Source organism: Camelina sativa, chromosome 12, assembly GCF_000633955.1.
Source record: "Camelina sativa cultivar DH55 chromosome 12, Cs, whole genome shotgun sequence".
NCBI classification, from domain to species: Eukaryota; Viridiplantae; Streptophyta; class Magnoliopsida; order Brassicales; family Brassicaceae; genus Camelina; species Camelina sativa.
The window spans coordinates 21,956,587-21,968,741 of NC_025696.1; the positions used below are offsets into that span (position 1 = coordinate 21,956,587).

The following is a 12,155-nucleotide window of genomic DNA, read 5'->3' on the forward strand; positions in this document are numbered from 1 at the left end:
AAAACTCTTTAAAAATTTGGTGTTATTGGTTGTGGATTTGTAAAAAGTTATCTAAAATCTTGATAAATCTAGTGTTATTGGATTAAGAGTCTTATAAAGTCATTAAAAGTTTTATGTTATTCAATTAAAACAAAAGAATCATGGATTGTTAATGAATTCAAATTTTGTGTTATTGGTTTAGGATTTTATAACATTTCCTTCATAACAAAAGTCATGAAAACTCTTTCATCAAATAGAAAGATTTTGAAAGATTTTATGAAATATTTTACAAGATTAGGAAACACAAATCAGCAAGATTTAAAATAACTTCCTAAACAATCTCTTATAGAATCCTTCATTTTTACTTTCTAATTTTCTATGATTTAAAAAATCAGCAAGATTTTTAAAAACACAAAGTCATTAAAACTCTTTCTAAATCCTAAACCAATACCTCCCCCTAAGAAAAGCAAGTTAACAGTTTTTTATATTATTTAATACGACTCATTAACTACGAATCCTAAATTTTTTGGTATATTACTTAAAATTAATTAATAATTCTGAGATTTCGCATATATTCAAATCATAAATATCGGATACTAATTCCCGAAGTGATTTAGTTGTTTTAGTATGGAAAAACTATTCCATATACATACTAATTTCCGAAGCTTTTAACTAGCCCTATATTTTTGGAAACTTATTTAGAAAACTATAAAACATATTCCAATTTAGATGCTAAATTAATTGCATATAAAATTTTAATTCCATAACAACCTGAAGAAAAAAAAGATATTCTCAAATTTTAAAATCTAGCATGATCACAAACCTATTGCCAAATTTTCTATCCACCTAACCCCAAGAGACTATGACCTCTATAAATAAGTTTTTCAATACCAAAAAATTAGCACATCAACACTGAATTTACCTTTTAACACGATAAGAGAGCATTTCCAGAAATCAATGGCCCTTCATTCTCTTATATCAGAGAGTAACAACCTTACAAAGTCGCATGGTGCGTCCAAGTTAAAATCCTGCATAAATGGATAATATAATGTCAGATATATCCAGACAAAATAAGAATGATGGATCTGATGAGATAGTAAGTTTTCATGCGTAGAAAACTTAACTCTAATTTTTTTTATTAATTAACCTGATCTGTTTTCTGTCTTACAGAGCAAAGGTAACTCTTTCACTTTCAAGCTTCACCTCATCCTATGAGCTTTGTTGGAAAGACTCCAATGGTATGTGTTAGAATTTAAAACGTGTAACGTTACACTTATATACTAAATATTTTGCAGTTCTCATTCTAATTTTTTTTCCTAGGTTTCACTACTACTGATATTTCAGAAAACTCATAAACTACTACGGATATTCTATCTATACTTTCATCTAAGCGTAAAGAAGAGGATATTGTTCTTTTCAGGACAATCTAAGCACTCTTTCACAAGCAAGAAGCAACGGCATAAAACAATTACACAAATCCTTTGATAAGCTTCACATTACAAGGTGACAAAATTATGTGTTAATGATGTTTGGTTATGTTCTTATTTTGTTATTTTTTGTTATGAATAGAAAATCAATCTAGACGATCTGTGTTTACAATAAAATTTTATCAAATATGATCTATATATTAACATTTGTTTTCAGGACATCTATACTAAAGCATATGTTCATATGTTCTAATCAGGTATGTACAAAATTTCAATCAATATATATGACCTATTCATGTTGTTTTTTTATTTGTGTACCTTTGCTTTCTCATCCGGAGATAAGTATATATCGATGTGAATAGACGAGCCCGGAATCCATATTAGCTAGATATAGCTGTCTTTCATGAATAGAAGCAGGATCTGATCTGACGGAAATGGTAGCTCGAAACTAACCAAAAGATAAGCCATTGATCTTCAACAGTTGAAGAGTGAGAGAAATTTAGAAAGTGATTTCACTTAGATTTTTGTCTATTTCGGAAACTTTGTGTACAAAAAGAGAATGAATAAAAATAGCTTACCTTTGCAAAACTATCAGATCAATAACGAAAAAAAATTATTGTTGTACCGATATCTTTGATGATTGAGAAATTTGCAGATCAGTATGGTGAATTTTTCACCTCGGTCGCTGATCTTGGTCGGTCACTTTCCCTTTCTACCTTTTTTTTAATTGACAAGTGTTAATTGTAGTAAAATTGTTTGGGCTTTATGGACCTTTACAAAATTGCCTGAATTTTATTTATGGTTATTGGGTTCTCATACGTGTTTTATAATTGATATGGACTAATGGAAACTGTTGAGGTTAACTTTTATTAACCCACTACCATCGTTTATTTATTTACATATTCCTCTTTAATTTTGTGATGGTATATATATCTCTAAATATATTTTTGATAGTATTTAGTAGTATTTATAATCAAATGCCAATCAAAGGAAACCTTACAATATTAATTCGGAAGCATTTGATGGTAAAAAACTTTTTTCAAAGGAAACCTTATATGAAATGTTATTTTAATAAGTGTTTTCAACCATAAAACATAAAAAAATATTCTTATTAGTTATAAATTATAGTAACCGTGAATATTCCTCCGTGCTGTAGCGCGGATCCGGTCCTAGTAACTTGTATTAAAGAGAAAGGAAGAGAAAGGAAGAGAAAGGAAGAGAAAGGAAAAGAAAGGAAGAAATAACTTGTGAATATTTTGTTGCTTTGATATTGTTTGGTGTGAATGTTTTGTTGCTTTGATATTGCTTGGTGTGAATGTTTTGTTGCTTTGATATAGTTTGGTGTGAATGAAGAGTTAGCATATATATAATGCGGTGTTCCAAGACTAGTGCCCGTGATATTAAAAATCGGTGTTCCATTATGGTGTAACCCGTGAGCCTCAACAAAACAAAACAACATACAAAGCAAAACAAAACAACAAGTATCCGTGGGATAGCAAAACAATAAAACGTACATAGCAAAACAAAACATCAAGTACCTGTGAGATAGCAAAACAAAACAACAAGTACCCGTGAGCCTCAAACCGTAGCAACAAGTACATATCAAAGAGAAAGTCATTACAAACATCCAAGTAATTACATTAATGTCTACAATCTGATTTAAGTAGACATGAACAAGATACCTAGAAGACCTGCGAAAATAGCCATTACACCAACAACCAGCAAATCAGTTAAATTTCTAAACCTATTTTCCTTACGTATCTCAGAAACTACATTCTCTAACATAACCATCTTCTGTTCAGTTGCGTAACTCTGATCTCTAACCTGATTGATGTCTGATTCATATTCATTGAACAAGGTTAAGTAATCTACCTTCTCAGCCATCACTTCATATCGTCTATCACTGTCTCTCAACTCCTCCATTATAGCCACATCCCACCACTTGTGAATATGCATCTCTCCATCATCGACATTTGGACATGTGAAGAACCTGCAATAGGTAAAAGAGTTAGCATATATAGCGAAACTTATACTTCAATAAAATTAAAATCACATACCTTCTGTTGTAGCAGTTGGATAGAATAGGTTGCGCACCACAGTAGCATTCCTTCGGGAATCCATGCTCCACCTCAGGTTGAGGTGGGTATTGCCTCGACTCTGCTTCATCCATACGAATCAAAGCCTCTAGTTCTCTCTCCGCAGTGTCCTCTGAGTACTTATCAGCCAGATCGGATGATTCAGGCTGAGAGTAGCTATAGTCTTGGCCCATTTCAGAGTTAACCTGAAGATAAACAAGAAGAAGCAGATTAGACTTAGTAGAACAAATGTTTTAAAGAAATCACGATCTGATTAAGTGAGTTAATACAATAGCCGAGTTACTAGAACATGAAATAGACTTATATTGATTTAGTTTAAAACATGGAATACAAATCAAACAAACAGGAAATACAAATCAAACAGGAAATACAGAAGCCGAGTTACTAGAAATTAAGCAAGAAAAACAAACAACAAACACATAGTTAATATCAGAAATACTGGGACACTATCTTGTTCATGATAACTTCTTCACTCGCATTCAAGGGTTCTTTTTTGGCTAAGAGAGTGTCTAGGATGGCCAGCTTCTGTATTTTCTCCTTTTCAGCCAATTCCTCTTTCTTGACATGCCACATGCTCTTATACTCAGCAAGAGTCTTCACGTATGTGGACTGAGCATTGTTCCTCTTCACCTTCACAGCCTTGATCCCTTCTGGTCTTTTCTCATACTCCTCAACATTGCAGCTTGATGATTGTGAACCTTCTGCAGCTGGTTTCCTCTTTGTTGCAGGCTGAGATAGGGGCGTGTTAATAGTGTTAAGGCTGAGCCATTTCTGCTCATACCTTAATAGACACCAGCAATGTTCAAGGTTAAATCTCTTCTTATGGTCAGCAAGTAGATATCATGTGCATTCTTTAAGATATCATTTTCAGAATGACCAGAGTTGTTCAGTATCTCTGCAGCTGCAAATGCCGCACAGAACTTGTTAGTTTGGTCATTTATCATGTGCCAACGCTGCTTGCAATGTGTCACCAGCATCTGTTCACCGCCATTTCTAGCATGAGGAGTGTCAGCATAGTATTTTCTAATCCTTTGCCAGAAGCTACCTCTCTTTTGTTGATTTGCAACAATGGCATCCTTTGAAGTGTTGAGCCATGCGGAGATCAAGACTTCATCATCAGCAGGTGTCCATGTCTTTCTCTCCTTGCTCTCCAATGGTGTTTCTTGAGAAAGAGTTGGCGCCTCAGAAGGTTGGGAGCTGTGAGGAGAAGGTTGGGAGCTGTGAGGAGGCATTTGTGAGCTGCTCTGTCGAGAAGGTGGATAACTTTCCCAACGAAATTTTTCATTTAAACCACCTTCTTCTTGACTGTTAAGCATGTTTAAGTAAGAAGAAGACTGATAGAAGGGATTCGTAGAATCCATATGAAGAAGCGAGTAGAGAAGAGAAGGAATAAGATTAAAGATAAGAGAAGCAAGTATAGAAGAGAAGGGATAAGATTAAAGAAGCGAGTAGAACTGAGAAGGGGTTACTAAATGAAAGAGATTTATGATGGAAATAGGAAGAAGATGGTTGGGGTTTAATAGGTTAAAAGGTAACTTCCAATAAGTAACAAAACATAAAGACCTAACAACCAATGTCTAATCACAATTTATGACAAGTACACATTACAACTACAAAATTAAACAAGAAACTATGAACAAACCAGACCAAAATGTCACCAACCAGGACCTAGTATACATTTCACACCTAGTTCGTATACATGTCAAAGCAACCATATCAATTACACAACAATCACAATTTATGAGAAGTACACATTACAACTACCAAATTAAAAACTATAATCCTTTATCAATTAAGACAAAAAAACAAAAGTTTTAGCAAAATCAATGTAAAAAACATTTTAGCAACCATACGAGTACTTATCACACCTAGTTCGTATACATGTCGAAGCAACCATATCAATTACACAACAATCACAATTTATGAGAAGTACACATTACAACTACCAAATTAAAAACCTATAATAGAGTTTGTATATACCTATAATCCTTTAACAATTAAGACAAATAAACAAAAGTTTTAGCAAAATCAATGTAAAAAACATTTTAGCAACCATACGATTTAGTAAACTGTCAATAGCAAACAACAGAGACACAGAGACGTTGATAAGATGAACTTTGACATACTTATACAAAAACAAATCGACCTTTACACAGAGACAAAACGATCTTTACACAGAGACAAATCGATCTTTACACATGAATAAACAGAATGATTGAAACTATCTATACAAAGACACTAATCGACCTTTACACAGAGAAAAATCGATCATCCTTAAGCAAATCAGCAAAATAAGACAAATCTTTTTATTTCGATAACCCTAATTCGATAATCAGCGATAATGAGGGAAATCTCAAAGTGGGGGAAGAAGACAAACCTTATTTAGCACGATTGAACCGCCGGACAAGCTTAGGGAGACAGAGAAGATCGCTTTTGGCTTGAAATCGCCAATGGTTTGATGAGAGACACGGAAGATCGGCTTCGAGAATTCGTCGAGACAAATCGGGAGAGAAGATCAGACCGGCTTCGGCAGAACAGAAGATCGGCTTCGGTAATTCGTCAAGAACTTCTGGTGAGAAGAACGGATCGGCTTCGTGAAATTGTCGAGGATCGGTATCGGTTTGTTGTCGTCGTCGAGAGAAAAGAAAGAAGTCAAAAATTTTCTCTCTCGAAATTGTTTTGTTTTAACCCTAGACAAATTCTACTACAAATCACAATAAACCATGTGTCGAAGTCGACAGACGAAAAGCGTCCCAAAATAAGAATCGTTTCTTCGATATTGGGCCTTTTTTGATTTATTTAAAATCACAAAAAATCGAAGGACGGCCCAAGTGCACGTTGTTGCACATGCTCTAAAAGTTACATAAAAACTTGAAAACATCTTACAGTAAAACCTCTATAAATTAATAAGGTCGGGACCATGAAATTTTATTAATTTATAGAGGTTTTAATTTATCGATAAATTAATAATTATTATCGATAAATTAATATTTTATTAATTTATGAAGAGATTTTTAATTTTCATAATTTAAAAGAATTATATTATAAAATAAGATATTTTGTTATCATTCATAATATTAAAGAATTTTCTTAATTTATAATCTTGGCTATTGTAATTGTTAAGTTTAGAGTTTAGGTAAAAATTTATGATAAATGTTAGAAGTTTAGAGTTAAGAAGAAATTGCTACTATAATTCATGGTAGTGATGAAGTCAAAGAAGATATTACGGTAATTTTAGAACCAATTACATGTAAAAATAGAAATTATTGCATTAAGGATACTCCATAATTTTTGGATGCGATTTGAGAAGACGCAATGAAAAAGATTAGAGATGAACTCCAATAAAAATGGAAATTCAAGAATATACAAGCAACAATAGAGTCATATTTCACTAGATTTTCTTATATATATATATATATTAATATTACCTTGATTATTAATTTATGATATTGATGGGACCATATTCTTACACAGGATTTCTGAAAAAAATATTATATTATTAATATATTGAAATATGTCATTTTTTACACCGGCCCAACTCGGGACCAGAAGAATTGATTAATTTATAGCGAGTATTAATTTATAGAGATTTTACTGTATATTATAAAACAAAAAATTTCTCTAAAATATTTTATATTTTGAAACAGAGGGAAGTAGAAGTTTGAATCGATTGTGGCCGTTTTATCGTATTTGTCGTGTAGAGTTCGTATAAAGTATATATAGTTAATGTGTAATATACATGGAGAGAAGCGAGCGGTGAGCAGGGAGAGGTCGGTCACGTGAGAAACCAAAACAGAGAGCCTCCTTTCTTATTCACCACACATGTCTCCTTTTTACTCTTTTGCCAAATTGGCCAACAACTATCAAAATATCAATGGCAATCTCGTAAATCTCTCAGCTTTCAATTTCCACTGTCCTCCTCCTCGGTCTCATCGTCGTCGACAAAATTACAAACACCAAATCCTTGATTCTCTCCTATAACACACAAAAACCCTTTTAATCATATTCCCTAAAATAAACAAAACCCATCTCTCAGTTTACCCAGAAATGTTGAAGCTTTCGTGTAATGTAACTGACCACTTACACGGCTTTTTTTTCTCCGATTCTCGCCGGCTTTTTGCTCCGGTGCATCGCCGTACCGGACCCGTCTCTTGTTTTCAGCTAAAGAAGGAACCTTTTCGGGCAATTTTCTCAGCCGATCAAGGAAACAGCAGCCTCCGTGTTGCCGATTCTGTTTCCGATGCTCCTCCGGCGGATCGTCTCCGATTTGGTCGGCTGATGGAAGATGGGTTTTCGTATAAGGAGAAGTTCATTGTTAGAAGCTATGAAGTTGGGATTAACAAAACTGCCACCGTTGAGACAATTGCTAATCTCTTGCAGGTTTTGCAACTTTTGCTTCTTTTTGGGGTTTGTTTGTGTGTACTCAATATACTAAACGCGATTCTTGTGTGTTGCAATGTTTGTTTTAACTTTCTAATGTGATCATTGTTCAGTGTTATGGTCTCTTGGTTATGCCTTCTTTTTTTTCTGGTCATGTGATTGATTTGTAACTTACAAATTGTAAGTATGAATTTGTGTAGGAAGTGGCATGTAATCATGTTCAGAAAGTTGGATTTTCGACTGATGGGTTTGCTACAACACTTACTATGAGGAAATTGCATCTCATTTGGGTTACTGCAAGAATGCATATTGAGATTTACAAGTATCCAGCTTGGTAAGGGTGTTTTTTGTTTTTGCCTCTTATGATTTGAGTGGTTGGAATTGAAAGTTTTCAGCTTTCTTGTTTTGGTTATAGGAGTGATGTGGTTGAGATTGAGACTTGGTGTCAGAGTGAAGGAAGGATTGGAACTAGACGTGATTGGATTTTAAAGGACTGTGCTACCGGTGAAGTTATTGGCCGTGCTACAAGGTTTTTGCTTTTTCAACTTGTCAGACTCTTATCACTTTTTTTTGGATGCATATGGTTTCTCTTTTTTCAATGAATTGGTTTGTGTGTATCTGATGCAACATCATTGACATTGGTAGCATATAAGTGCCAATTTAGTTATATGGGGATTTCATGCATATTTTACTCAAATGTTGGTTGTTTCACAAATGTTACAGCAAGTGGGTGATGATGAACCAAGACACAAGACGGCTTCAAAGAGTTACAGATGAAGTTCGGGACGAGTACTTGGTTTTTTGTCCTCGAGAACCCAGGTGAAGAATACTTGGTTTCCACCATATTTTCTTTCGACATGAAATTCTGAACTAGGTTGTCTCTGTAGACTAGCGTTTCCAGAGGAGAACAATAGCAGCTTAAAGAAAATCCCAAAACTGGAAGATCCAGCTCAGTATTCTATGCTTGGGCTTAAGCCTAGACGAGCTGATCTAGACATGAACCAGCATGTAAATAATGTCACCTACATTGGGTGGGTCCTTGAGGTGAGTAACTAAGTTTATGCCACGAAACCTTAGGTTATCTATTCATGGGCCTACTCGTAAATTTGACCTTGGTCCTTGGTAATTGCAGAGCATACCTCAAGAAATTATAGACACGCACGAGCTTCAAGTGATTACTCTAGATTACAGAAGAGAATGCCAGCAAGATGATATTGTAGATTCACTGACCACATCTGAGGCTCCCAACGAGGCGGTCTCAAAGCTTTCGGGGACCAACGGATCTACCACGTCAAGCAAACTAGAACACAATGAGAGCCAGTTCTTGCATATCTTGAGGTTGTCAGAAAATGGTCAGGAGATCAATCGTGGGAGAACCCAGTGGAGAAACAAGTCCTCAAGATGAGTTCTTTTCACTTCTCTTGTCTCAGTGAAGTTAATTTGCTTCACATTTGTAGTTGTATTGTATCCTCTGATCAGATCTCTTTTGGGGTTAGAAGAAATTGGATTACTGGTGTAGTGAAGTATTGTTTGCAAGTCTATTTTGTGTCCAAATTTTGGGCTTTACGCCAAAACATTTATTAGGTCTGAATCTTTCTCTGCTTGTATCTTGTCTTAAACTCTGGAAATAAACGATTTGGTTATCCAATAATTTATGTAAGTGAAGTTTCTTTGATTAAAGTGGCTACAAAAAGAGAGAAAACAGAACTAAACTGAACAGGTGATGACAAATAGAGATAGAGATAGTATTGAGTTATGTGTCAGAGCTCGTAAATACATTCTTCAGCTGACTTTCTGAAAGCATTCTCTCTAACTAAACTGCCCCAAGCCTCAGTTTCCCAAACACACCAACGAGAATCATTTTCCCGGGTCGTTGAGGTACGCAAGCACAGAGCATCGGTTTAGCGTTTACGATTATCCAACGTTGCTCAGGTCTCAAATCGACTTCTCTATTCTGCTTTGTTCTTCGGATTTGCTTTGTTCTTTTCTGCTTCTTCATCTTTCTTCTGCTTGTGCCGAGTAACATACTTCTGGTACTCCTCAAGCTCTTTCTCCAGCTTCTCTATAAACTCACTCGTATGTTCAAGCGATTGCTCGTACCTATATTTCTCCAAAGCCTGCCATTTTCATTTACTTTTTGTCAAACCAAGAAACGCACAGCCAACATAAAGTATCTGGATTTATCAAATACCTTATCTTTAGAGAGGGTATCAATGGGAGACATCACTTCTGGTCTCACATAGTTTTTCCCACGGTACAATACTATGGAGTTGTTAGGTTTGACATCAATCACAATGCCCTTGCTCAACCGAGCAAGCTCTGCTGCATACTCATGAACCTGCCCGGGTTTGTTGCAGGGCTTGCAAATAACTTTAACAGTCTCATGCTTTTTCCAGTGTAAGTGCAGATTCAGAACCACGCCTCCAAACACTCCTCGTCTCCCGACAAGTACAAAGTTCTTTCTCTTCTCACCTGTACGTTTTAGGTAATGCTGCTCTTCCTCTGTCAAAATTTCTGGATCATAGGGCTCCGCTGGTGATTTCGGGACATCGTATTTCCTCAGTTTCTCAATCAACCATTCTTCTTTCCTCTTCGCCTGCACAATCAACCATACCAACAGATCCTGAATAATCTTTTAGAGCTACTAACATGTTACATTGACTAATACAGATGAACACATCATTATAAGACTAACAGTCATACATGCATATAAAGGTCTACCCTTTCCAAGTTCGCAAGAAAACCCAATTACAATGCAGTTGAGCAACACTAGTATAGGTACAATAATATGAAACTGCATCAATACTGATTAGAACCTTTTCAAGCTTGTAACGAATTCTAACTTCAGGGTTTGGAGAATTCATCTTCTTTTTCGCCTTAAGACGATAAAACCTCAACTCATTCACTTTAGCCTTTCTTGACAACTTAGCCCTTTTCCATTTCTTTTCTTTCCTTGTAGGCACAACATTGTTGTTACCAGTGGCATTGTTGAAAGCAAACCTCACAACATTATCATCTGTTCTTAGCTCTATAGTTGAATTACTCATGTAACGTCTGTTAAACAAACCATCATACGCAAGCAGAGTCTGCTTCTGGGATCGTAAAAGGTCAAAAGAAGCTGATTCATATGGAACTTGTAGAAAAGGTCTTGACTTTACATAAATGGAGTAACTAGAGAACTGATTGTGAAGCAAGACGAGTCCACAGTTCCTGCCAAACAAACCAAAAAAAAACCCACAAGTCTATAAGAAGACACACAAGGAAAAGCTAAACACTTTATGGTTTCTACAGCAAAAAGGCACAAAATTGCAGACAAATTGATTAGGAAAGGGTGAATACCATTTGGGATTTCTGAGAAATCGATGAACGATTCCTTTGGCATAGTCTAAAACTAACATAACATCCTTTTCCGGAGATAAACTGTTGTCGGAAAACCAAGAATTCACGGCGTCGGAGAACTCACGCACGGTGACGAAGGGAGGAAGGCGACTTGTTTGTTCAGGGTTTTAAGCCTTCAGGATTATATGGCAAAGAACAATTTGGAAGAACCGGTTGGTTTAATCTGAAAATGTCGGTTCAATTATTTTGTTTGGTTTGTTTTGCTGCATTTCAATTCTCAAACCAGATTGTTGATCTATTTCTTCTTTTTATTATTATTATTTTTTTTTCCTTTTTTTTTTCCTCTTATCGATCTCTCTCTAATAAAGTCCTAAAATGTAGGACGTATCCGGAAGATTGTCCGGATAAGGTTTAGTTTACGGGTTTGAATAGTGGCAACGGTAAGGGTGAACAAATTTATAAACAGACGGACATTTGGTCATCATTCAAACCCTACTTTTTTTTTTGGTTGGCTAATTTACATATTTTCAGTAATATCTTATATGAATGGAAGAATTTAAAAACAAATAACATATTTTATTGTACTTCATTAATTTTCTTTTGTCAATTTTCAAAATTACTTCAAATACATGTTTATAAAATTTTATCCAGATCTTTATAAAACATACTGTAAGATAGTTTAAAATATTTTCATTATTATATTTTTTGTTCTAGTTGCGACTATATATTTTTTTAAAAACTTAAGAAAAAAATTGAAACTATTGATATATCTAGACATTATGTAAATCTATTAATCCGAAAGTACCACAAAAGATTTAAAGATATTGTTAAATTATTAGAATTTCGTGTTTTTTAAAAATTCATTAGTAGGTAGTGTTTTACAAAGTTTTCACATCATTGGTATTAGTGTTTTAACACCAAAATCATCCTCTAT

The 12,155-nt window shown here is 34.8% G+C and overlaps 3 protein-coding genes and 1 long non-coding RNA gene across 4 annotated transcripts; 1 reads left to right on the forward strand and 3 right to left on the reverse strand.

The window, feature by feature from the left end:
• Nucleotides 434–2,101, reverse strand: LOC104732426. Its single transcript, XR_758819.1, has 3 exons — nucleotides 1,985–2,101; nucleotides 1,725–1,878; nucleotides 434–1,007 (listed from the first exon to the last, which is right to left on the reverse strand). It is a non-coding gene; the product is annotated as an uncharacterized LOC104732426 (long non-coding RNA).
• Nucleotides 3,932–4,734, reverse strand: LOC109127981 (glutathione S-transferase T3-like). Its single transcript, XM_019233632.1, has 2 exons — nucleotides 4,294–4,734; nucleotides 3,932–4,231 (listed from the first exon to the last, which is right to left on the reverse strand). The coding sequence occupies exons 1-2, from the start codon at nucleotides 4,732–4,734 to the stop codon at nucleotides 3,932–3,934; spliced, it is 741 nt and encodes a 246-aa protein (XP_019089177.1).
• Nucleotides 7,330–9,535, forward strand: LOC104732428 (oleoyl-acyl carrier protein thioesterase 2, chloroplastic-like). The gene is made up of 6 exons (XM_010451971.2): nucleotides 7,330–7,882; nucleotides 8,083–8,216; nucleotides 8,298–8,411; nucleotides 8,606–8,701; nucleotides 8,770–8,926; nucleotides 9,015–9,535. The coding sequence occupies exons 1-6, from the start codon at nucleotides 7,550–7,552 to the stop codon at nucleotides 9,285–9,287; spliced, it is 1,107 nt and encodes a 368-aa protein (XP_010450273.1). The 5' UTR covers nucleotides 7,330–7,549; the 3' UTR covers nucleotides 9,288–9,535.
• On the reverse strand, nucleotides 9,679–11,386 carry LOC104732427 (uncharacterized CRM domain-containing protein At3g25440, chloroplastic-like). Its single transcript, XM_010451970.2, has 4 exons — nucleotides 11,222–11,386; nucleotides 10,699–11,092; nucleotides 10,074–10,478; nucleotides 9,679–9,999 (listed from the first exon to the last, which is right to left on the reverse strand). Exons 1-4 carry the CDS (start codon nucleotides 11,278–11,280, stop codon nucleotides 9,832–9,834), a joined length of 1,026 nt encoding a protein of 341 aa, XP_010450272.1. The 5' UTR covers nucleotides 11,281–11,386; the 3' UTR covers nucleotides 9,679–9,831.